Here is a 27,545-nt window from a genome sequence, read left to right as displayed (position 1 = left end):
ATAAAAATAGTTTTTATAACACACAACTTATATTACAACATCTACATGTTTACGCTTCATAGTTTACAGCATATAATTTTAGTAAATGATGAAGTTTTAATTAATATGTCTTTTTTTTATTTCACGGTATAAGTTAGAAATATGTTCTCAAGGGACGTGTGTTAAACACGAACCCTCAACAATTATTATGTGAAAAACGATTTATTTAAGGATACGTATTAAAAGTGAACCACCAACTACTATTATTTTTTTCTTGTTTTTGTTTGTTTAGTTTATTTCAACTGTAACCGATACTCTATAATAATTATTTTTTCCCTATATTATGGTCTATAAGGAAAAAGTAATGTACAAATTAAATTAACGTGTTAATTGTGAAAATTAAGTAATCTAATTATATATATAACATAATACATTAAATAATTACACTATGTATATATATAATTACATTACTTATAATTAGCACATTAATTTAATTTGTATTTGATCTAAACTCGTGATCTATATTATAATTTTTGTATTAATATCATGACCGGTCTTCTTACAATCATGAGTTTCAATCCGAGTAACATGATAATCTTATTTGAATACTATACACCAACTTTAGTAATTTTCTTTTTATGAATCCACTAATCCAATATTAGATTTGATGCTTTTTTCAGGCGTATAATTGATCAGGACCACCTCAACAAACACAAATTAATTTATAGATTAACATGGTTTGCTGTCTACTTTTGATAATTGAAAGTTGAAGATTCAAACGTAAGTTTAGGCTTTCATATATAAAGATTCAAGCATAAGTTTAGGCTTTCATATATAATATAAAAGTTTGGTCCAACAACCTACAACAAAACCAAAATATGATAACTATTTGTAATTAACAATTAACAATTTTAGAGTTACGTGGTTGGATGTTTATATACACTAATTACTTGATCCATATATAAATATATACACTAATTACTTGATCCATATATAATCATTTAGGCTAATCTTGACAAAATATTGTAATTGTATATATTATATCAATTTTTTTTAAATCAAACTTGAGTTAGAATATTATATGACTTAAGATGCAAGCTAATATTAGGTCTTTGGTCCCCATTACATTAAACACCAAAGTTTAGTTTGCTACGTTTAAACCAATAGCGTGTAAAATTAAATACATGATAATTGATACAAACAAGCCATAATCATTCAAAGTATTATTAAGGGTCAGTGTATGTGAAAAGGAGTTCACAACCTTTACTGATGCAATTATATGAGAAAATTGTTATATAAGACCATTATTGAGTAAAGTAACTACCTTGTATTATTTACAAGGGATATTTAATGGCAAAAATAATTAAGATTTGAGATGAAAAGTCACATAAGTGGATTTTTAAAGCCATAGCACCCTTGTTAGGTTATGTGTTATAATTTAACTAGTAAGTGCTAGTTATGCTAGTTAAAGTGTAACGCTATTGTCAAATAGATAGTGAGGAATTAACTAGCTCACTCATTACTAGCATGTTATAAGGTAACTAGCTATTTATGATGATGAAGGAAATAATGAAAATGAAAAAAATGGTAATCGGTTGATACGTGGTCGATCTAACATCTTTCTCTCTCCCATCACTCTCATTATTCTATTAACAGATGCTCTATAACGCACCCCACCTTTATTTGAAGCAGGGTGGTGTTACTTTCAGGCGTTAACATGCCTACATGGGACCTAAAACGCCCACAGTGTTATAGTACAACTTACAGCTTACATTTGACAATATACTAACTTTTTCCTCAAGTTTCGTAAGTTAAATTGTAACGAATAACATTTCTTATATTTTTGGTTTGTAAACCAGACTTTATAACGAAGGTCCATTCTTGTAAGTTTCTATACATTAAGGAATTTATTTTCTTGAAATAATTTGTTATAGATTTATACAAATTCATTACAAGACATTTTAAGAAATATAAAGCAGAATGTTATTACTCAATGGTGGGCCCGCAAATCTGGCACAGGCAAGTGACACTCCCATGGGATTGAGTTGCACGTGCTTCCCCCGTAATCTTCATTTAAAGGCGGAATGAATAACATTTAAATTTACTTGTTAACATTTTAAAGATTATATAACTTTATAATTTCATTATGGCCCTTAAAAATATGAATTTTATGTTTCGTCCCTAACATTAGTTTGCCAAAATTTAGTTTACAATTCATGGGTTGTGTTACTTTGTACCACAAACCTCACATCACTGAATGATAATAATAATAATAATAATAATTGAAGAAACACTAATCGACCCCGGGCAGATTACGGATAATCTGGGGGTTAAATAGATGTTTCCCATGAGGGGTTAGATCCGGCAAAGATGGTTCTTCTGATAACCTGCAAAACAGACACCGTGAGCTCGTCACTGAGAAGGGGGGGTTACCTCCTTGTGACCACCCTCCGGCGTGAGAATCAGACTAGATTGCTCTTGAATATAAGTGTATATTAAGATATTGCTAGAGCAGATATCAGGTATAAGATATAAGATACAAGATAAGATGAGATGATCATACCATTTGGGGTATTTATAGCCGAAGGTAGGTTTCCAAGAAGGTATAGCCGGCTGAATAGTATTCCTGTTCTACCAACTGTAGCCTACGCACGTGCCATGCTGGTAGTTGGTGGGTAGGCAGCGGCTGACAGTGACCAGGCCTGCTGTGTACTATTCCTTTTCCACCAACTGCAGGCTATGCACGTGGTATGACAGGAGTTGGTGAGTAGGCAGCGGCTAATAGTGACATACAGTACAAGAGCATGCTGCTCGCCATACTGTTGTCAATGAGCTGTCGTATCTCTGGTCAGATCTTTTGTCCATACCTCGTCAGGTACAGTACAAAAGATCCTCCAGTATCGTACGGACTGGCTCATTTGGGCGGGAGTATTCCCCCTCCGCCTTTGTGCGGGATTGTTCCTGGCTTTGCTCATTCCTTCAGGTGACATTACTGAATTATTTTGAGAGCTAAGTGCCTTGTGCGTGTAGCCTTGCTGCGCGGGTGGCCTTCCCTGATGGCTTGTATCCGCAGCTGCGGGAACAGGCGGAGTACTTCACCATTGGGAGGCATTTTCTGCGGGAACAGCTTGCGTACTGCGCGTAAGGACGTCACGTCTCTGAGCATGGTGGGTCCTGCGGATCCAGTTGGTTTCTGCGCAGACGTCTCTCTTCAAGGTGAGTCCTGCGGGTCCAACTGGGCTCTGCTGGGACCTACCTCTTCAAGTCCCCCCAGTCCAATGTTCTTCTCATGAATGTTTAATAAGTGAGGTGAACTTTTGGACTTAAGCAAAGGGTTTTGAAAAGGGTTTTTAGTTTTAAGGTTTTCCATGGGGATTCTTCCCGCGGAAGTCCTAATGTCACGCAGAAATTCCCGACTTTTCTGCTTGATCTTTGGGTGTGATGCGGGTAGGTGTGTAACCTCCTCGCAAGTCATGAGCGTTGAGTTCCACTTGTGTAGATTCTCCATGAGGTTTTGGTAGTTTTGAACATAGTGATCAATTATGTTTAAACAACCAATTCCATCTTGGAGGTTCAAACAATCTAGTTCTCGACGTTCCCGCTATGCGGGGATGTTATTCCCGTTTCCGTAAGCACTGCCCAGAAGATCCTTCTTGGTTTCAATTTCCTGCGGAGTGCTAGGTATGTGAAGGGTTTTGCCTTGACACTGTACCCGCACTCGTCTTATAGTTACTTTACTTCCAAGGTATTCCTGGCTTCAATTCCCTGCGGGTGCTAAGTATGTGAAGGGTTTTGCCTTGACACTGTACTCGCACCCGTCTTATGGTTACTTGGTTGCCTAGGTATTCTTGGCTTCAATTCCCTGCAGGTGCTAAGTATGTGAAGGATTTTGCCTTAACACTGTACTCGCACCTGTCTTATAGTTTCTTGGTTGCCAAGGTAAGGGGTATTTTCCCGCTTACTTTTGAATCTTTTTGAAATTTTGAAATTCGAAGAGTTGGTGAAAGGATAAGAACAGTCGAAACTGTTGAAACGTCGTCCGACGGTTTCTTCTGACTGTGTCAGGACGTGCAGGAAGTTATGGCGACGTGACAGTACATGGTCATTCCAGACGCTTTTTCAGGCGCGTGGGCGCGATTTTTCGGGCGCGTGGCCGCGAAATTAATGGCACGCGTCCTTTCAACAGCTGTTGCCAGCTTGCACTTTGCCACGTGTCATAGTTTAATTGCACCTGCGATTTCTCTCTCTTCCGCATTAAATTCATCGCATTAATTGCGATGAGTATATAAAGGGGGAGAGGGTCCTTTGTAATTCACACTTTCACTCTTCTCTTCTTGTAAACGATTTCCAGCGAATACTTTCTGCCAAGCATTCTCCTGAAATCACTCTTCTTTACCTCCAAACCATGTCTTCTACTCACGATTTTGAAGCTGCTGCCGAAGAATCTGACGTGCACGTCGAGATCCCGACGTCTACGTCTGATAAAGACGATAAGAGCACTGCTGGCGAATGCCAGTGTGTTCTTCCGGCCGACCTCTATCGGTACGTCGTCCAGAAGTTCATGCTCGAGCCGTTCGAGCCTGAGTTTCCGGAGCCACACCAGACGGTGTACGATGCCCCCAAGGGCAAGATAGGGGTGTACGCTGCATTCTTCGTTTATGGGAATCTCAGGTTCCCATTGACGAAGTTTGTATACCGTGTCTTGGAGAGGCACGGGGTGCATTTGACGGAGGTACACCCGATGGCGATCGCCAAGATCCGCCACTTTGAGTGGGTGTGCCTCATTCTGGGCGTGGAGCCCCATGTTGACCGGTTGATGACCTTCTATTCTTGGAGGTGCATCCAGGGGTGGTACACCTTGGTCAATCGTATCAAGGGTTTGAAGATCTACGCTACCGAGCGCAGTCTTCGGTCGTGGAAGCGTGAGTTTTTTTATATCTCCGCTCGCGTCGTCCCCCTTGCGATGACGTTTAAGAATGGGAGAGCACTCCCAGCCCTTCACGCCCTCAACTACCAGGAGGCGGAATGGTTCGCCAAGATCTCCCGGATCCAGACTCCGGTGTACCGCTTTGCGGAGTCTGGGATGGTGATGCTTGGGATGAGCCGGGTGTGGAAGGAGGCGTCCCAGATTCCCATCGTCCTCGAATACGGTTTGAACTCTGTCCCTTACGGTATGCTCTGTCTTCTTTGTTAATATAGGTTTTTCTTCTAACTGTTTCTTTTTTATTTCAGAGGGGAACGACTTGCAGTCTCTCCTGTAGCCGCGGGAGAGTGATGGTCCCGCTCGGATGGGTACTCGTGCTCTAGATGAGAACGAGTTGCCCATCCTTGAACAGACGGCGGATCGGTTCGTGGAGGTCTACCCGCCAGGCCACGAGATCCTGAGCGCCAGGCGGCCAGGTAAGGAGTTATTCAACCCTCGACCTCTCAATGCTGAAACCTCTGCTGGAATTCCTCTAATCTTGTGTTCTGATAAGGAATCCGCAGATGGTCCTCCGTTGGTGCGGAAAAAAAAGGCTGCCGGCGGGAAGGGGAAGGCGAAGGTTGCCTCCACTGCCGATCCGGTGCATCGGTCTGATTCAGAGACCGAAAGCGAGGAGGTGGCGGGGAACCCTGGTGGTGATAAGACCACTGCTTCGGAGGCTGAGACGACCGTCACCTCCGAGCAGCCCAGGACAACGACGGTGAGCGGCGTGAAGAGGCCGGCTCCATCGGGTTCGTCCCCGCCTGTTCGCACTTTTAGGCTCAAGAAAACCCGTATGTACAAACTTTACTTTTAACTTCATATCTTTCCGCCATTATACTTATATCTTCTTTGTGCAGGCGTGGATGCTACCGCATTCCAGGGTGGAGCGGGGAGGAGCACCTCCGGACCCATGACGGTAGTCTTGGTCAACCTACTTGAGGCGATGACCCAGGCGGCTGCGCCTGCTTCAGTTGTTGGTTCAGTTGCTCACCCAGTTGAGCCAACTGTTCCAACTGTGATGACATCTCCGCCGGCTGTCAGTGCCATATTTACTGAATCTTTCACTGAGCCGGCGGTGACTATTTCTGCGGGTACTTCCGCAGCAGCGACCACGGTTGTGAGTTCACCTCCGGTGAGTTCACCTCCGTTGGTTTCTACCGCGGCGGCCTCCATGCCTCCTCCGACGTCGGCAGCTACGACCGATCTTTCAGGTATGCTTGGGGCTTCTCGCCAACCTCTGCCTCCTTCCCATCTGCCTGACCTCTTGGATGGATTTCCCTTGGGTTCAGGTGATGGGTTTGGCGGCTATCGGCCTGTTGTCGACCCTACAGGTGCGTATGGTTCTTTTGGCCTTTTTTTTTTTATATATATATCATCTTTTCCTAACTGCTTTTTGTTTTTTGCAGTGTCGGATTCCAATGAAGTGTATGTTCCACCATGGAACATCCGCCGAGGAACAACCCTTCGCACGCCTGTGGAGTGCGTGGAGTGGGCTCGTCACGCAGCTCCCAGTGGTGCGTTGGGGGAAGCAATGGCTAGCTACCAGGAGGGTAGGCTAACCAACGAGCTTCGGATTCTCCTGGCCCAGATGCAGCCGCGCGTCGAGCTGCTCTGTCGTGAAAACGACAAGTTAAAAGCAGCTCGTATTCAAGAAGTAGCTCAGGCGCGGGCTGTCCGGGAGGAGAACAAGAGGCTTACCGCAGTGGCTGCGGAAAAGGAGAAGGCCTTCAAGGCCCTCGAGGTTGAAGTTCAGGCCCGGCTCGAGGCCCGTTCCAAGGCTGCCCAAGCTGTTAACGAACAGCTTCGGCTGGCTAAGGAAACTGCACGGAACGCAACTGAGAGGGCCACCAAGGCTGAAGCTGTTGCTGAGCCTCTACGCCTCGAGAATGAGGAACTTAAAGCCAAACTAGAGGTGCTCCAACAGGCTCATGATGCCTTGGCGATGGAAGACGCCAAGATGCTCCAAAAGATCTTGGACCAGAGGGGGGTGCTTGACCACACTGAGCGGAAGCTAAAGGGCGTTGAAGAGGCTGCGGCTAAAGAAGTGTTGCTTGCGAACCTCAACAAAAGTGAAGCCGAACGCGCCCGTAACCAAGCTCAAGTTGCCCTCCAGGAAGCTCTGGTTACCAAGGAATGGCTTCTTCGAGAAGCGTTGTCGCAGGTAAGCTTAGCTTCATAATGTCTTCACGCTTTTCTTTGTAAACAGAAAAGGTTTTGATACTTGTATTTTTTCTTGTAGGTTGTGCATCGAGTCTTCACGGACACATCATACGACGATGCCATGAGCGCAGCCCTCAACGCTTCTCACGAGGATGGGGAAAAGGCCGGCTTCCTGTTTGGTCTAGGGTTCGTTGAGAAAGGCATCCCGCCTTCCAACTTCCCTTTATATGATGTTGATACTGAAGCTGTATATGACCAAGCAGTGAATCAGTATGCCGCCTTCCCGCATCCGGTGGTGGAGAAGGTGAACGAAGTTGCTGCTGCTGATGATGGGCTAGCCATTCTAAAGACCTTCCTTGAACCGCCACAGCCAACTGATGGTGCGGGTACAAGTGGGTTTGGAGGGAGTGGTCCTGAAGCTTGAACCTTAAGATCCCTTCCCACTGTTAGGATAGGTTTAGCTTGTATAGATTTATATTCTTGTAGGCGGGTAGTTACCCGGCCATTCTTGTAATGAATTATTATGAAATATAAATCTTTGTGCGGGTAAGACCGCTACTTTCACTGGATGACTTGCTTTATAAACGTTATATGACTTGCTCATGCATACTTTAGTTTAAATTAGCAATTTTCCAAGTGTTTAGAATAAGTTAACCTTTGAACGTGGTAGATAATAGGTTGAAGTTTTGCTTCCTCCTTCGTGATTGTGCGGGTAGGACCGTCACTTGCACTTAGTAGGATGGCTAAACTTTACCTATATCTGACCTGCGTGGAGGTTTTCCTCATCTTTTTGTTAGAAATTTTCTAAGTGTTTAGAATAAGTTAACCTTTGAACGTGGTAGATAATAGGTTGAAGTTTTGCTTCCCCCTTCGTGATTGTGCGGGTAAAACCGTCACTTGCACTTGGTAGGATGGCTAAACTTCACCTATATCTGACCTGCGTGGAGGTTTTCCTCATCCTTCTGTTAGAAATTTTCTAAGTATTTTGAATAGGGTAACCGTTCGACGCGTGGTTGTCAATAGGTTAGTTCGGTTTCTTCTATCATGATTTGTGCGGTTAAGACCGGCACTTTCATTTAGTGGGATCACCAAACTTTACCTATGACTGACCTGCGTGAAGGTTTGCCGTTTTTTGTGTTTATGCGGGTTTTGCCGCCTTCCACAAGCAACGATTTCTTTACACTTATTTATGCGGTGAAAACCGGCATCAGTGTTTTGAATGAATTAACCGTTCGACGCGCGATTGTCAATAGGTTAGTTCGGTTTCCTCCATCATGATTTGTGCGGTTAGGACCGGCACTTTCATTTAGTGGGATGACCCTACTACCTATGACTGACATGCGTGAAGGTTTGCCGTTTTTTGTGTTTATGCGGGTTTTGCCGCCTTCCACAAGCAACGACTTCCCCACTTATGTATGCGGTGAAGACCGGCATATCAGTGTGGAAAGTTCATAAGTATGAATGTAAGATCATCAGCATCAATGTTCTAAGGAGAATCATTTCCATTAGAAGTGGCTCTGGGCCTTTTCTTTACAAATTTGGAATTGATCTACATGCAAACTGTGTAATTGAGCTCCCTTCCATGTTGTTGGGATGGGAGTGCCATCGAGCCGATATGCACCTGGTTCGGGATCTCGTTGTTTACGCAGTATGTAGTCTCCAACATTGAAGCTGCAATTTTATTCGTGTTTTCCCCAACTGGGGTTCTACACGCATCAGCCTGCTCAGCGTTCTTTACGCCACGAGGTGCGCGAGCCTCCCATCTCTGACAAATGCTTCGACGATGTCCTTTACGTCTGTGCATTCTTCAGTGTTGTGGCCTTTCGTCCTGTGAAAGTCACAGTACTTGCTCCGATCAACATTGTGACGATGTCGGATTATTGGAGCCTTTGGCCATGGGAGCTCCTCAGTGGCGAATATCTCGGTGACGCTTTTGGTGAGTGGCGTCCATCTGGAGTTCTGGTTCGAGTGTACGTTATCCCTTCCGCCTAACCGATGTTGCAAGCCGGATGAGGTGTCAAAGTTTACCCTTGACTGCCAAATGCCTAGCTTCCGCTTTTTGTTTAGTCGGGCGGTAAGGACGTTGTCTTCTCTTGTTTTCTGGGTGTAGAGGTTTGTGCTCTGGGGGAGATCTCTACCCAGTTGCTTCTCCGTTTCCGCAAAGCGTTTAGCTGCTGTCATGATGGCATCCCATGTGGATGGCATGCCATCTTTACCCGTTAAGGTGCGGATGAGCTCTGGGTCGTTCGCGCCCTGGATAAAAGCAGTGCGAACAAGATCTTCGCTAATATTACCCAGACTTAGCTTTTTTGAGTTGAAGCGAGTGATGAAGTCTGGCAAAGATTCATCTTCCTCTCGAATGCATTTGAGGATTGTCCATTGCTCTTCGGTATACTTTCTTTGTTGGCTGAAGTGTTGGCTAAACTTCAGTTGGAAGTCTGCCCAATCGTAGATGTGGTTGACCGGTAGACGATCGAACCACGCTCTAGCTGGCCCAACAAGCGTCATTTGGAACATGTAACACCACGTAGGTTCCGTCCAACTACTGAAGGTTGCCCCCGCTATGAACTTGTTCAAATGATCGTCTGGATCAGATATACCATCGTAAGTGCCGATGTTGGACATCTGTTTGGCACTTTTCGGGACGATTGCTTCCGCAATGTCCCTTGCAAATTTGGACGTTCCCGCATTTGCCGCAGTTGGTCTACATGCTTTGGAGAAGTCACGTGGGTTTCCACCCGCGTTTTTTGGTTTGAAGGTTTCTCCAAAATGCCTTCTCGGTTGGGAGTCCGTTTCCTTACGCTTCCCTTTCGCCCTATGACGAGGGTTTGCGTCACTATCGGATTCCTCTGAATCATCGTCAAAGTACTCTACGAATTCATTAGCCTGTTAGAGTAAACGTAAGCGTTCATCCAACTCAGCTTGGAATTCTTTTTGACGTGCTTCCGCCCACGCTTTAACTTCATCGAGTGTTTGGCGGGGGAGCCTCGTTCGTTGTTTCTCTAACTGGGTATCGGTGAATCCCAGTGAGCGATTATTTACTGCACTTGCCCCAGCTTGGGTAACTGGGGTAGTGTTCGTAAAACTTACTGCACTTGCCCCGGCTTGGGTAACCGGGGTAGTGTTCGTAAAAACTGTCTAGTCGCCGGTATTCCCCCCAGTAGCTGGGGTTGTGTTTACCGGAGTTTCTTTAACCATCTTTCCAGAAGTTTTGAGAAAACTGAAAAAGATTAAGTTCTAGCTTTTATGCACGGATGGCGCCAATGAAGAAACACTAATCGACCCCGGGCAGATTACGGATAATCTGGGGGTTAAATAGATGTTTCCCATGAGGGGTTAGATCCGGCAAAGATGGTTCTTCTGATAACCTGCAAAACAGACACCGTGAGCTCGTCACTGAGAAGGGGGGGTTACCTCCTTGTGACCACCCTCCGGCGTGAGAATCAGACTAGATTGCTCTTGAATATAAGTGTATATTAAGAGATTGCTAGAGCAGATATCAGGTATAAGATATAAGATACAAGATAAGATGAGATGATCATACCATTTGGGGTATTTATAGCCGAAGGTAGGTTTCCAAGAAGGTATAGCCGGCTGAATAGTATTCCTGTTCTACCAACTGTAGCCTACGCACGTGCCATGCTGGTAGTTGGTGGGTAGGCAGCGGCTGACAGTGACCAGGCCTGCTGTGTACTATTCCTTTTCCACCAACTGCAGGCTATGCACGTGGTATGACAGGAGTTGGTGAGTAGGCAGCGGCTAATAGTGACATACAGTACAAGAGCATGCTGCTCGCCATACTGTTGTCAATGAGTTGTCGTATCTCTGGTCAGATCTTTTGTCCATATCTCGTCAGGTACAGTACAAAAGATCCTCCAGTATCGTACGGACTGGCTCATTTGGGCGGGAGTATTCCCCCTCCCGCCTTTGTGCGGGATTGTTCCCGGCTTTGCTCATTCCTTCAGGTGACATTACTGAATTATTTTGAGAGCTAAGTGCCTTGTGCGTGTAGCCTTGCTGCGCGGGTGGCCTTCCCTGATGGCTTGTATCCGCAGCTGCGGGAACAGGCGGAGTACTTCACCATTGGGAGGCATTTCCTGCGGGAACAGCTTGCGTACTGCGCGTAAGGACGTCGTGTCTCTAAGCATGGCGTGTCCTGCGGATCCAGTTGGTTTCTGCGCAGACGTCTCTCTTCAAGGTGAGTCCTGCGGGTCCAACTGGGCTCTGCTGGGACCTACCTCTTCAAGTCCCCCCAGTCGAATGTTCTTCTCATGAATGTTTAATAAGTGAGGTGAACTTTTGGACTTAAGCAAAGGGTTTTGAAAAGGGTTTTTAGTTTTAAGGTTTTCCATGGGTATTCTTCCCGCGGAAGTCCTAATGTCACGCAGAAATTCCCGACTTTTCTGCTTGATCTTTGGGTGTGATGCGGGTAGGTGTGTAACCTCCTCGCAAGTCAGGAGCGTTGAGTTCCACTTGTGTAGATTCTCCATGAGGTTTTGGTAGTTTTGAACATAGTGATCAATTATGTTTAAACAACCAATTCCATCTTGGAGGTTCAAACAATCTAGTTCTCGACGTTCCCGCTATGCGGGGATGTTATTCCCGTTTCCGCAAGCACTGCCCAGAAGATCCTTCTTGGTTTCAATTTCCTGCGGAGTGCTAGGTATGTGAAGGGTTTTGCCTTGTCACTGTACCCGCACTCGTCTTATACTTACTTTACTTCCAAGGTATTCCTGGCTTCAATTCCCTGCGAGTTCCACCGCAGATCTGTTGACGTGGTCGTAAGATGCTGCTGTCGTTGATTCTCCGGAGACCCTTCGTTCTCATCAGGTTGGTTGGTGAAATTAAATAATAATTTCATCATCATCATTTTCAGTCTGGATAATAATCCAATGATATTTGCAGCTGCAGCCTTCTGACGAGATCAGTAAAGTTGTGTTTGGAGGTCAAGTCACTGATGAAGAGCTCCGCACCTTATACAAAATTCTATTTCTATTTCTATTATATTATTGACAACTACGCATGATTTCTCTATTTAAATGGTAACTGCGGGAAACCTGTTTCGGTGTATAAGCTAAAGGAGATCACTGGCAGTAGTAACATTTCATTTGGTGGACAAGAATCACTCTCTCCTAAAAAGCCACTTTCTCAAGCCAAGCACCGCGAGTTAAGCGGCACCTTAGATAACGACTCCGATTCAAAGTTGAAAAAACAGATTTCAAATGCAAAGAACAAGGACATAACATATTCGCACCGCCTCCTGAAATTCAACCTCGCCCATTGGCTGCTCGTGCGTTGGCATTGAGAGAAACCATAAGCATCGGTGAATCTGCTCCAAATCATGTACACAATTCTTTCATATTTACTTACATGCTTAGTTATCTTTTTTTTTATAAGCACACACAAATTTCTATTTGACTGTTAATTGACAATAATACCCTTTGTTTTCCCACACAGACGTTGATGAACCCTTGAAGACAGCAAAAAAGATCCCGAGCCAGCTGAAATTCACAGACCTATCTGGAAACAATATATTCAAAGATGACGAGACTCCGGTATCAGCAGAAAAGCCGCTGAGCTCAGCAAAGCTTCGGGAAATGAGTGGAAGTAATATATTTGCTGACGGAAAAGTAGAATCTAGAGAATATCCTGGGGGTGTTCGCAAGCCGCCAGGTGGCGAGAGTAGCATCGCTTTGGTCTAGTATCTAACTTATTTGTTATCAACATCATTGTTTTCATGTGGTTGGTACTAGTTACTAATATGCATTTGGGAAATTGGGTTTGTGGGTCTTTGTTATATGTTCATTTAGGGTATATGATAGTGTATGGACCCAATATGTGCTGCTGCATTGCCTGATTAGGTGCGTTTATGTTCATAATTATGTATGTGTTGCTTCTGCTCCAATATATGTTCAGTCATGTTTTGGGTGTTTGTTTTCCGCCATCTATTAGTTTGATGTAACTTAAGCTCCAAATGTTACATTTTAACTTTCGTTATACTAGCCAAAAGAGTCTTGAATACTTGCTGCATATTCTTTCAAACTGGTTTGTGGGTTGTGATTTGTGAATGGACTATTTTCCTCATAAAAATGAATATAATATGCAATTTAATTTTTTGTGCTGTTACTTGTTCTTTAGTATCTTTGTTGGTCATAATTCCTATTTGTGACCATTTTCTCAAAAGACAGTATATTTATTAACATCAAACATAGTTGCCAATTCAAACAAAAATATCATATATTATATATGGCCACACATACTCGATAGATACACAAAGATGATGATCGAGTTTATTCGCACAAAAGTTCACATAACGCACAAGAAGAAAACACCCAGCGTCTGTAACCACATAACGATCTCACAAATCAACCTCAAAATAGCACATACCGATCACCAATGCACACTTTTAGAACTTCACTTCTAAGCATCTCCACATCCAATGAGAGCCAAGAGCATGTCTTCATAATCTCCTCTAGTGTCCTTAGCAACCGCCTTCTCTAGAGGCACACTGTTCCTCCTCTGGTATTCTTCTTTTATGGATTTCATGTCAACTTCAGCACGTGTTGCAACCACGCGTGTCAGTGCACCCTCGTCCGTTCCTGTTTTGTTAATCGCTAACCTTAGCACCTTCTCGAAGTACTTCTCGGGGTACGTTAAGCACTTTATGGTTGCCCTTAGTAACGCAAGGTACTCGTCCTTGGAATCTTCCTTCAAGTCCTGCACAACAATATGTTTCAAGATCCAGTTGCAGATCATCAGTTTACATAATCAGATAATGATATTTGTTTATACAATTGTACCTTATTGATATCTTTTCCAAACTGGTTTTTGTATTGATTAAGTGTTGCATTGATCTGTTCTTTGCTTCTGGTAGCAAGTATTCTGATAAGATCATCATCATTGTAACATTTGTCACTTATCTTCTCATGGAGCAACTTAGCTTCAGTTTTTGCAAGAGTCATGTTCACTTCAGTTCCTTCATAACGGTAGGTTGCGACTATAGGCAACAACAGCTACAAAAACAACATTACAAACTTATTTAACTCATTTGTATGTTCTTTGTATAATAATAATAATAATAATAAAGAATGTATGTGTGTTGTGTACCTTGCGAAAGTCTCCGGTGGTGTGATACGCAACATCTTCTTCAATGGATTTCTTGTAGGAAGCATGGTAGGCTTTTTTAGTAAGAAGCAAATCATGTGCAGATCGCGTGCAGGCAATTTCCACAAGGACTTGATTGCTTTTGGTCCATCTTTTTGTAGCTTCGTTGAGCAGATAGGCGTCACGTTCGGATGGATCAAGTGTCCAAAGATGAACAAGCCTCTGGAAATGAATAAACCAAACAGAAAATATGATTGATGTTAATACTCCTCTGTTTAGGATTGAAGTATGAAAGTTGAGATGAAAGAAAGTAACCTCAAAGTCATTGGAGAGCTCCTTATCGAGAGACTTGAGGAGATCTTCCTTGTATGTCGAAGCATAAGCTTGGCGAATTTGCTTCCTTTGGTCGGCATTTCGGTGGGATAAGATTGAAATGATTAAACCCTCATTTGTTCCCCATCCTTGATTATTGGATCCAGAGGCAGAATGAACAGATCAGACAGATATTATTAATTAATAATAAATATAAAATTGCGGGCAGGCGAGTAAATCAGAGTAATTAAGATCAAGTGAAAAATGGAATTCAGAACAAATAATAATAACACTAAGATGAAGGCAGGCACATGAAATCTATATATCGATCATCAGACATCTGCGACATCGCATATATAATAACTAAGACAGACTAATATATTAAGTGGATCAATTAAGTAACGTACGTCAGCAAATGAAATGAAATGAAATGATCAATTAAGTCGATCATTTTTGAACTATATATATATATATATAAGATCTGATGATGATGGATATATAATAATAATAATAATAATACCTGAGAAGGCTTTCCGGAGCTGTTCAACATCGTCGGAGATGGAAATTTCATGCGCCGGAACACTGATCGTCGACATACTCCCCTTTTTTTTATTATTAATTAATCTCTCTTTCTTTTCCTTCCTTGTTTTAAGCAGCAGCAGCAGCTGCTGTATTGTATTTATTGATTGTTGATAACAATTTCAACGCTTTTTAAATACTCCATTCATTCAAATGTTGTTACTTATTTCTAATTATTAAAACTGTCCATAGAGTTATCCATGGTACAAGTTTTTTTTTTTTTTTTTGTATATATTAACAGATAAATCCTAGCATGTAACAAATCCTATCATTCTTTTTCTGGTTCAACAACCCACTAAAAAAAACGAATACCAAAACCATATTTCATACTTTATACTATCATTTTATTTATATCTACCAAGCCAACAATTCATGTAACAAATCCTATCAACTATAACTACATTTGACTGTTTTCTGTCGGCATAATCGACCTTTTTCCCCGTGGGATGAATATAGTTGAATTATTAGTAATTGATAGAGATATTATTTTAAATTTTTAAGAAACTGGTACAAGTATTTATCAACTAAATATTAAATGTGATTGTTAATTGTTTGGAATAAATATATAGGAAAACAAACAAACAAACGTTCCATTGATTTCGCCACGTCTCAAAGTTAGACGTGACATACATGTATTATACAATTTTTGGAAGCATGTGGGTGTCCCCTAATCTATAATAATTCATCTTTAGTTTTACTTTTCCACGGGGATCCGCGTTTCCACCTTTATTATATTATAAAAGGACAAAGTGTCAAATACCTTTAATCATTTTATACTAAAAGTTTTCATCATGCCTTGCATACTATTCATTCCAAACGTACCAAATTTAATTCAAGTCTCATAATATTATTTTTTATCTTTTCCATATATCAACTATAACGATAATTTATTTATTAAACAAAACCTTCGTGACACAATGACTTAAAACAGTTAAAATTGGCGTTATAACCAGGTAATTAAACTCGAGCTTTATTTACAATACATTCATACTGTTTTCCCTTTAGGAGAAGTGGATTCTACATTTCTATGCAACACTTAGACATACGATCATCGAAAGAAATCTATTTTTTCTTTTTAACGCACATCACTACACCATATTATTGTTGTAGTTGTTGTTGTTATTATTATTGTTTAACAAAAAACCAATCATTAATCATAAACCAAGTAAGAAGAAAGACAAAACGATCTATATAAAGACAACTTAGATAGTCTTAAATTTAATTCTACACACCTATCAAATTTTCATGTTTTTCAAACAAAACCCAAACTCAAGCATTTCAAATTAGAAATCGTTACAAACACGAATTGTTTATACATATCTAGTATGAAAGAAAGAAAGAATAATGATGAGGGAGTTAGCAAAGCAACACAGAACACGCCCTACCAACCATGTAGTATTACTTTTGAGCTTGTTCCAATCACCACAACTTTCTTCTTTTTAATTACCGTTTTGTTATGAATAGGATAGTTAAAACGAGCACCTGTCATGGGTTTGTTTTGGACAATCAACACAACAAAAATCTACCAGGTCAGGTTCTGCATCATATCAACATCAACCGACTACCAAAAAACCCCTTTTCATGGCCAGCAATGGTACTAAGAACATGCTAAAACTCAAAATCCTAAGTTAAAGTTCAGTCTCTTACCACACCACCATCATCAAAATCGTAATGATAACTTGACCAAATAAAATGAGCACTAATTGTCAAAAAATCCCTAACAGCCTCATCTACGTACTTATACCTAACAAACGCAAACCCCCTCTAGTACAAATTAAAAGAAATTGACGCATAAAATTACAGAGAGAGTATCATTTTCAAAATGAAACAACAATTGAAGAATAAGAGACTACCATTTTTGGGAATGAAGACCTGATTGCCATATATACTTATCAAACACCGAGTCTGATCGTCCAAACTGCGACATCATTACCTACGGTTACTTTCTTTATGTTTGTATATTACATATTTCAACTAGAGGTGTACAAAACCGGTTTTAAACCCAAACCGAACCGGTTTGGTCAACGACTGGTCAAAACCGGTTTGACTCAAACCGGTTCGGTTTTAAACCGGTTTAGAAGCAAGATAGGCCGACCTAGTCACACCGGTTCGGTTCGGTTTATAAACCGGTTTAACCGGTTTCAAACCGGTTTTGACCAGTTTCAAACCGGTTTTCCTCAAACCGGTTCAGTTTTAAAACCGTTTTGATAGATTTGAAGGAGAACCGATCCTAAAACTGACGGTTTGGGTCGGTTTGGAAACCAGTTTGGATGAAACCGGTTTTAAACCCATACTGGTTCGGTTCGGTTCGGTTTGCCTAAAACCGGTCCCAAACCGGTTTTTTTTTACACCTCTAAATTTTCAACTATCATTTACATAACATATGATGACAATAATGAGTGGATGCCTGCCCGGTTTGATTGTGGGCTAAACCTTGTGTTGTTAAACCTAACTTGGAATATGCAATTGGGCTGGCTTACAAGCCACTCAGGTCCCAAATTTTATAGGTTGGGTCCGTACGTATCTTTTATTTTTATTTTATATACAACAGACTTAGCTTAGCATTGCTCGTTTTCTTTTCTTTTTTTTGGGTGGGGGTTGGTAATTAATGATTACAGGAGGAGGGTTACGTGGACTTTTTATTGCTACACCATTTTTTGTAAAACTTTGAAATGCGATTGGGAGTTGTTACTACGCATGCCATTGTTGGTTTACTTAGGCTTGATCAATCATGTGTTCATCATATTGTTTGTGAGAAGATTAGTTTGTTGTCTTAATATGTAACATGAAGTTATGCATCAATAAAAGATTTGGGTGCATTTCTTCAAGGCCGTCTCCAGAAATTTAAATATCTCGGTCGAGCCAAAATAAAAGGGCCCGTAGGCCTTATGAAAAATTTGTAATCGCGAATGTACATGGATAAAACTTTTACCGACCACTTTATTATAAACAGAATTCATTTTGAGCATGTAATTATCTTATAAAGCATTGCAAATAATCTTATTTTTAACACCAAAAAACATATATATGTAATATATATAAAAAAGTTTGTGCCCCCGAAACTTATGTGCCCCGGCCGATGGTGCGGCTCGCACGCCCTCCGAGCCTCCCCTGCATTTCTTAATTGGTTACGTGATTAGATTTTTGGTTTGTTGCCATAATCTCAGTACAACGTATTTGCTTCCACTATATATCTCATAATATGAAGACACCTTTTTATTTCCATACAACGTATTATAAAATGGAGAGAGAGAGAGAGAGAGAGAGAGAGAGGGGATAATTTATTATGGTTGTTTGAAATGGAGAAAGATGACATAAATTGATATATAGGAGTAGATGGTGAAATTTTAAGTGTGTAGAGGGGGTTGTGGGAAGCTTTAAAAGTTTATAAAGGGAGGCCAGGGGGAGATGACTAATGTTTTAAATACAAAGGGACGTCTCAAATTTATTAGCCGAGGGGTGTTGGTTGCTTTTAATAAAACTTTTGTTATGAGCATTCATGCCTTGCTTCAACTTCAACTACATCTATACAAACTATATATCTCACTTCTTATTTAATGATACATTACATTACATTACATTACATGTCTACACTCCCTTATCTTCTACTCATGCACTTTATATATAGTCCTATTCATCCATCTTAACTCTCATAATTTAACAAACTTAAAGCTTATTTCAATGCCAAATTTGTGTCTTAGAAACGATATATGTTTCATGACCATATTCTCAACGATGTGTGTTAGATGCATTTGCTTATAAAATGTAGCATGTTTTTGGTCACATCCAATAGATAGGTGAAGTTTCATGGAAATATAGCAATACGCGTCTTGAAATAAAGTTATTAATTACATGATTACGACGTGTAACTAGTCATCTATGTGTATGGTGACCAGTTTATACATGTGAATTAATATGGACAAGTGTATACATCCAAATTGAATTCATGTATCCAAAGACCAAGCATTAAATAACAAGTGTGTTGGTATGCTAACAATATATCATTTAAAATTGACTTAAGAACATGAGTGATTCAATCAAAATTCATGTGTACGTGGGATCAACAACAGTATATGGATCATAAATTGCAGCCAAATATGAACCTATTTTTGTTTACATAACCAAACAAATTGTTGATCATATTGTTTTCATCAGCTCGAATAGTCGTAATAGAGCTATAAAGTCTAGTAATCATGTATATGAATCTGGTTTGGCCTAACATATGATAGAAAGAGATTTTATGAGTTAGAACTTAGATCTAACTACACAGCTTTGTAGTATTAATTGCAAGACTCAAACTTCACTCCAAGTGCATGTCATTTAATACTTTGCCTCTTTAAGATTCTCCCTTGCTGTTTTGTGCTTGTTTTATATATCCTACAACATTTACCTCCCTTATATACTCTCATCACCATTACACAATCTCTCTCTCTCTCTCTCTCTATATATATATATATATCACATACACACACCAACTTAAACACACACTCATCAAGAGTAGTCAATGGTTTCTTTTCATGCATCTCCCTTGCCTACATCTACAATGATTCAAGATTGTGAAGATTCTTCAAATAAGAGAAAACGTGATGAGTCATTACAACTACAAGAGTTCTTGGATAACCCTCTTTCGTCGAAGACCAAGTACTCAAATAGATTTGTGCTTGACACCGAGCTTCATCTCGAGTCTCCCGTGCCTTTGGAATGGCAACGGTGCCTCAATATCAAGGTAATTAAACTAAGAACTACATCCATATATACAAGAATACTTCTTTCAAGAACCTTAATCATTTATAGATATTTCTTGATTTGTAGAACACAATTTACTTTTTTTTCTTTAAGTTCTTGAGTAGATTAATTGATCATGACAAAAGTCTCTTCATTTTGGTAATTGAAGTATACTTTCAGTCTATCATGGTTTTGACTGATTTAAAGGGTGTAATCTTTTGTGTGAAAATAAAATTGAAAAAAAAAACTAATTTTAAAGACTTCAAATTGAAAATGATCATCAAAACAATAAATAGAGTACAAGAGTTCTTGGTAGGATCGATCTTATCCATGGACGGACCTAGTTTATAGGGTGTAGGGTCAATCGCACAAGCAATTTTTAAGGTATATTACGGTTTTCCAACCGACCCTCAAAAACTTTCAATCACACCGACCTTTGGAACTTATAACTTAGAAAAAAAAACTTATCTATAGTTACCTAACAGTGCTTTACATTTTAATTACAATTAATCTATGTAAAAACTAATATATTTCTTACATGTTACATTTGAGAAACAATCAAAACAACAAAATATTAGTATCGAATTTGATTTAAACTTCACTTATTCTTGGTGCATACAATTTAGTTAGCTATAATAATTGCAAAATTTGAACGCTTTATCATAACTTAAAGGTTGTAATCACAAAATTTGGACAAATCTCATTGTCGCTCGTAATTTAAAGGTTGTAACGAATTTTTATCATAACTTACTTAACTAAACCGAAAATTTGGTCGTTGGAATTTAATGGACCTCAAGCACCAAAACAAAGCAACTACGGTTAAAAAATTTTTTGGGTCCGCTATCCCATCTTAAGATTTTTAAGAGAACTACATGTATGATATTAGACAAGTGACAATGTTATGAATTTATTGGTCCAACCAGCAGCCCATTCAAGTGGCCCAACAAGTGAACGAGAAGGTGGATACGACTGATGAATATAAGCAGGTTGATAGTGAAAATGGAGGCATGAATGAATATTGTTACAGTTGGTTCTGGTCTTCTCATCTCTTCTTCTCTAATCTGTTTCCCATCTCCTTCTTGTTATCTTTTGGTTTCTCATGTAATCTCTCTACTGAGTTAATCGAATCTTAGTGATTACTTCTCATTTGATTATCTCCCCGTTGTGTTAATTTGGGTACACAACAGACAAAGATTTCATTTTTTTGAAATAACTAATGAATATATGCAGTCTGGCCAAATATACTATTACAACACAAGAACTCAAAAAAAGACTTCAATGGATCCCAAAAGTAGCGAAGAACAACCTGAAAACATGAGTCTTGATCTTGAGCTCAACTTACCAAGTGGGTCATCAAATACACCAAAGAAACACCACGTTGCTGACAACTTGTCAAAGTACAAGACTTTAAGGATAACATCCAACAAGCATAGCTATAGTGGCCGCGGTGGAGCACCGTCCTGGTTAGCCTTGGAAGGAGGAGATGAGCAACAACAACAACAAGAGATGATGACAGCAGTTTGTAAAAAGTGTCATATGTTGGTGATGATGTTCAAGGTTTCGCCTTCATGCCCCAACTGTAAATTCATGCATCCACCTAACAAAGAATTAAGCCTCTCATGCTAATTAATGTTTCATTATTCTTTAATTGATTATGAATGTGTAAAATGTTATATCCTAAAACTTTTATGTCTTCTAGTAGAATGGAAAGTTAAGAATATATATATATATATATATATGTAAAATGTTATATCCTAAAACTTTTTTGTCTTTTTTAATAGTTTATATCAATCATTTGATGTTTAATGTAAATTTAAACTTGTTGTTTCAGCGAGTTTTTTCTATACTTTTATACAAATTTTACTATAAACTGACTTGTATTAACACATTAATTAATGTATGCCTTATATTATAATTCTTATATATATTGTTTATAAGTAATTTCTTTAGTATATGTCGAAGCACGAGATGAATCTGACCTGATCCATGACGATGTTTCCACGGATTTCGAGATGAATCTGACCTGATCCATGACGATGTTTCCACGGGTGTGGAGGTGACCGCTAAGAAATCTCCAGGATCTCTTGTTTACAGACACAAAAATATGGTGGTGGCTCTTATTGAGAATGACCAACCCCTAATAAGGAGGTGGAGACCTCCTTATATAGGGAGCCTCATGGCCACCATCATGGTACCCTAATGGGCCTAGCCCAGTTAGGGTTACCTCCACAAAACCCCCTCAGCCCAATAACATTGTATTAGTCTATATAATAAAATAAGCCAAACATAATAAATTTAGGGTCGTAAAACCGGGTTTAGTACCATACCCCTACAAGCCCCCCAAGTCCAGTGTTGCTCCTGGGCGCGCAAGCGTTTAGGTGGAGCGTTGGACTTTATGAGGTGTGTTAGGGCGTGAGGCGGTTTTTTCCCTTTTCTTCGGTCTTATCTTTATTGTCTTTGAGTTTTGGGAGGTTTTCTTCATGATGGTGACGTGTTGTGGATTTTATGATAATGATGGTGCACTAGCATGAATAAGATATAGCACGCCGAATAATAAAAGCCTGCGCGCGAGGCGACTTACGAGCTATGAGAATAATAAAGCTTGCGCGCGTGGCGACTTATGAGCTATGAGAATAATAAAAGCTTGCGCGCGAGGCGACTTACGAGCTATAAGAATAATAAAGCTTGCGCGCGTGAGGCAACTTACGAGCTGTAAAAATATGAAGCCTGCGCGCGAGGCGACTTATGGATCTATGAGAATAATGAAGCCTACGCGCGTGGCGTCTTACGAGCTATAAGAATAATAAAAGCTTGCGCGCGAGGCGTCTTACGAGCTATAAGAATAATAAGAGCTTGCGCGCGAGGCGTCTTAAGAGCTATATGAATAATAAAGCTTGCGCGCGTGAGGCGACTTACGAGCTGTAAAAATAATGAAGCCTGCGCGCAAGGCGACTCACGGATCTATGAGAATAATGAAGCCTGCGCGCGTGGCGTCTTACGAGCTATAAGAATAATAAAACCTTGCGCGCGAGGCGTCTTACGAGCTATATGAATAATAAAGCTTGCGCGCGTGAGGCGACTTACGAGCTGTAAAAATAATGAAGCCTGCGCGCGAGGCGACTTACGGATCTATGAGAATAATGAAGCCTGCGCGCGTGGCGTCTTACGAGCTATAAGAATAATAAAAGCTTGCGCGCGAGGCGTCTTACGAGCTATAAGAATAATAAGAGCTTGCGCGCGAGGCGTCTTAAGAGCTATATGAATAATAAAGCTTGCGCGCGTGAGGCGACTTACGAGCTGTAAAAATAATGAAGCCTGCGCGCAAGGCGACTCACGGATCTATGAGAATAATGAAGCCTGCGCGCGTGGCGTCTTACGAGCTATAATAATAATAAAACCTTGCGCGCGAGGCGTCTTACGAGCTATATGAATAATAAAGCTTGCGCGCGTGAGGCGACTTACGAGCTGTAAAAATAATGAAGCCTGCGCGCGAGGCGACTTACGGATCTATGAGAATAATGAAGCCTGCGCGCGTGGCGTCTTACGAGCTATAAGAATAATAAAAGCTTGCGCGCGAGGCGTCTTACGAGCTATAAGAATAATAAAAGCTTGCGCGCGTGAGGCGACTTACGAGCTGTAAAAATAACGAAGCCTGCGCGCGAGGCGACTTACGGATCTATGAGAATAATGAAGCCTGCGCGCGTGGCGTCTTACGAGCTATAAGAATAATAAAAGCTTGCGCGCGAGGCGTCTTACGAGCTATATGAATAATAAAGCTTGCGCGCGTGAGGCGACTTACGAGCTGTAAAAATAATGAAGCCTGCGCGCGAGGCGACTTACGGATCTATGAGAATAATGAAGCCTGCGCGCGTGGCGTCTTACGAGCTATAAGAATAATAAAAGCTTGCGCTAGGCGTCTTACGAGCTATAAGAATAATAAAAGCTTGCGCGCGTGAGGCGACTTACGAGCTGTAAAAATAATGAAGCCTGCGCGCGAGGCGACTTACGGATCTATGAGAATAATGAAGCCTGCGCGCGTGGCGTCTTACGAGCTATAAGAATAATAAAAGCTTGCGCGCGAGGCGTCTTACGAGCTATAAGAATAATAAAAGCTTGCGCGCGAGGCGTCTTACGAGCTATAAGAATAATAAAAGCTTGCGCGCGAGGCGACTTACGAGCTATAAAATGATGATAATGACTGGCCCACAAGGGCCTCCTCCGCGCAGGATGAATATCCCGGCCTGTTTTCAAAATAATAATGGAAGCACAAATGGCCAGATAATAATAATGATATCATAGGTGTTTGTGCGGCTCGTAGCCGAACCTGCAAAAACATGTCAACTAAAAGTGGATGTATTGCATGGTTCCCATCATCGGGCAAATTATGAGGTGTGCCCAACCTTTAAGCTTGGCGCGTGGCCTATGGGTTTATGAGGATTCCCAACCTTTAAGTTTGGCGCGTAGCCATATGGGATATTATGAGGATTCCCAACCTTTAAGTATGGCGCGTAGCCATATGGGATATTATGAGGATTCCCAACCTTTAAGTATGGCGCGTAACCATATGGGATATTATGAGGATTCCCAACCTTTAAGTATGGCGCGTAGCCATATGGGATATTATGAGGATTCCCAACCTTTAAGTATGGCGCGTGGCCATATGGGATATTATGAGGATTCCCAACCTTTAAGTTTGGCGCGTGGCCATATGGGATATTATGAGGATTCCCAACCTTTAAGTATGGCGCGTAGCCATATGGGATATTATGAGGATTCCCAACCTTTAAGTATGGCGCGTAGCCATATGGGATATTATGAGGAGTCCCAACCTTTAAGTATGGCGCGTAGCCGTATGGGATATTATGAGGACTCCCAACCTTTAAGTATGGCGCGTAGCCGTATGGGATATTATGAGGACTCCCAACCTTTAAGTATGGCGCGTAGCCATATGGGATATTATGAGGACTCCCAACCTTTAAGTATGGCGCGTAGCTATATGGGATATTATGAGGATTCCCAACCTTTAAGTATGGCGCGTAGCCATATGAGTACAATCATGGTTGTTCTTATCCTGATTTGGATTAGACTGTTCATTTGTTATGTCGCTTACGCGCGGCCTGCGCAATGTCTCCTTTATTCTCACGTGCAGATGTGGTGCGTGAGCGTGCATGATGCGTGAGCATACGTGATACGCGTGAGCATGCGTGATACGCGTGAGCATGTGATATGCGCCACGAGCATAGGTTTTGGCTGTCTTCATGAGCATGTGATATGCGCCACGAGCATAGGTTTTGGCTGTCTTCATGAGCATGTGATATGCGCCACGAGCATAGGTTTTGGCTGTCTTCATGAGCATGTGATATGCGTGAGCTGTGGCGTAGAGTAATCGCCAGGAGCGCGCATGCGATCCGCTGTGGCGTAGAGTAATCGCCGGGAGCGCGCATGCGACCCGCTTTGGCGTAAAGTGATCGCCGGGAGCGCGTATGCGACCCGCTGTGACGTAGAGTGATCGCCGGGGGCGCGCATGCGACCCGCTGTGGCGTAGAGTGATCGCCGGGAGCGCGCATGCGGAATCCGAAGTCGATCCACAGGGAGCGATTTTGATCCGCGGTGGCGCGCACGATCTAGAGATTTTGAATATCCACATCAGGTAGGTTTTATGTAAAACCAACAGATCTAATAGGATTTATAGATCTATGAATATGAAGTGTGACTGTTGCTCAAACGAACCCAGATCTGAAAACATCATAACTAGATTTGGTATATTTCACTTAGAAAAAACACAGATCTAAGGGTATTCCCCAAAAGTTCGGTGGTATTTATTCCTGTGTATTTCCAGATCTGGAAGTATTTTTAGATATACGGATTTTTGGATTTCCATAGAACATATCTGAAAGAAGAAACCGTAGACCCGAGATATTGATGAACAGATCGGAGGGCCGAGACGATAAGCGAAGCGTGGTTCATTGCCGTCCCACGGATGGCGCCAATGTCGAAGCACGAGATGAATCTGACCAGATCCATGACGATGTTTCCACGGATTTCGAGATGAACGAACCACGTCTTGATCTTCTTCGCTGGCTAGTTGGGATCTGCAATGACTTTTTGGGGGTGTGGAGGTGACCGCTAAGAAATCTCCAGGATCTCTTGTTTACAGACACAAAAATATGGTGGTGGCTCTTATTGAGAATGACCAACCCCTAATAAGGAGGTGGAGACCTTCTTATATAGGGAGCCTCATGGCCACCATCATGGTACCCTAATGGGCCTAGCCCAGTTAGGGTTACCTCCACAAAACCCCCTCAGCCCAATAACATTGTATTAGTCCATATAATAAAATAAGCCAAACATAATAAATTTAGGGTCATAAAACCGGGTTTAGTACCATACCCCTACAATATTGAACACTATATATTGAAACAAAATGCCGTATTTAACACTTATTGATAAGTAAGTCATTATAAACAATAGCTTGTGTGAAGTTTCCCACCATTTCAGAATATTTTTTTCAATTGGATCTGTTATAATTTACATCTAAAAAAATAATAATAATTTATAAATTTGTTTGAAGAATATTATTATCAATTCATTTGAAGATTGATATTAATGTATTCCTTCAACAACTTGTTTATGTAGACAAGGTAGATTGAGAGAGATGAAGGGTTTCAATTGACAGAAAAAAATGTTTATGTAAAGTTATTCTACAAAAGAGAATAAAAATGAGAAGTCATAATTAATTGACATGTGTCAAGTAGAGATCAAAGAAATAAGGGTATAAAAGTAATATTACACATTTTCTCTCTCCATATGCAAGTCACATGTTAATTCCCCCTATCATTTTAAACGTCTATAATTTTTTCATATGATATTTTTTTAAAAATAAAATTCACCATAATAAAAGCGTTTTTTACCTTTAATATGAGTATAATTTTGTTATATAAGAATAAAAAATAATTTACGTCATTATGTCTTTTTGCTTACCATTGTGTCTTTTTTCGTCATTGTGTCTCTGTTTATTATTGTGCTTTTTCGCCATTGTGTATTTCAACTGATCATTGTGTTTTTTTTAAATACTAATAACATCATTGTGTAATAATATATATATATAATGAAAAATACCAACAAATTATCTAATACATAAAACACAATGGCCTGAAACGTAAGACATAATGGTAAATACATATAACACAATGACCTTAACCGTAAGACACAATGTTAAATACATATAACACAATGGTAAATACATATAACACAATGACCTTAAACGTAAGACACAATGGTAAATACATATAACACAATGAACTTAAACGTAAGACACAATGGTAAATACCTATAACATAATGACCTTAAACGTAAGACACAATGGTAAATACATATTACACAATGACCTTAAATGTAAGACACAATGGTTTATACATATAACACAATAACCTTAAACGTAAGACACAATGGTAAATACATATAACACAATGATCTTAGACGTAAAACACAATGGAATCTACATATTACACAATGGCTTGAACGTAATACACAATCAACATAAATCAAATGTTGAGCACAAAGACACGGTGACAAACGAAATATACAATGACATAATCTTTGTTTTAATTTTTATTTTTAATATGAGTATCAATTGAAAAACACAATGGTCAAAATATATAACACAATGCATAGAAAAACCCAATTAAAAAACACAATGAACAACCAAATAACACAATAC

The 27,545-nt window shown here is 40.6% G+C and overlaps 3 protein-coding genes and 1 pseudogene across 3 annotated transcripts in view; 2 read left to right on the top strand and 2 right to left on the bottom strand.

The window, feature by feature from the left end:
- The window catches only part of LOC143533933 (high mobility group B protein 3-like), a 158,120-nt gene that overhangs the window by 2,330 nt on the left and 128,245 nt on the right, over nt 1–27,545 (bottom strand). The window lies entirely within an intron of this gene.
- Nucleotides 11,252–13,124, top strand: LOC143533922 (uncharacterized; annotated as a pseudogene).
- On the bottom strand, nt 13,315–15,172 carry LOC143533892 (annexin Gh1-like). Its single transcript, XM_077028524.1, has 5 exons — nt 15,042–15,172; nt 14,525–14,670; nt 14,213–14,431; nt 13,906–14,118; nt 13,315–13,822 (listed from the first exon to the last, which is right to left on the bottom strand). Exons 1-5 carry the CDS (start codon nt 15,115–15,117, stop codon nt 13,526–13,528), a joined length of 951 nt encoding a protein of 316 aa, XP_076884639.1. The 5' UTR covers nt 15,118–15,172; the 3' UTR covers nt 13,315–13,525.
- Nucleotides 19,587–21,451, top strand: LOC143533921 (uncharacterized). The gene is made up of 2 exons (XM_077028547.1): nt 19,587–19,826; nt 21,056–21,451. Exons 1-2 carry the CDS (start codon nt 19,605–19,607, stop codon nt 21,449–21,451), a joined length of 618 nt encoding a protein of 205 aa, XP_076884662.1. The 5' UTR covers nt 19,587–19,604.

Source organism: Bidens hawaiensis, unplaced genomic scaffold (genome assembly GCF_021521415.1).
Source record: "Bidens hawaiensis isolate Kalapana, Puna unplaced genomic scaffold, B.hawaiensis_p1.1 tig00009951_1, whole genome shotgun sequence".
Lineage (NCBI taxonomy): Eukaryota > Viridiplantae > Streptophyta > Magnoliopsida > Asterales > Asteraceae > Bidens > Bidens hawaiensis.
Note: the sequence above shows the minus strand (reverse complement) of the source record. Positions and strands in the feature narration are given on the sequence as shown.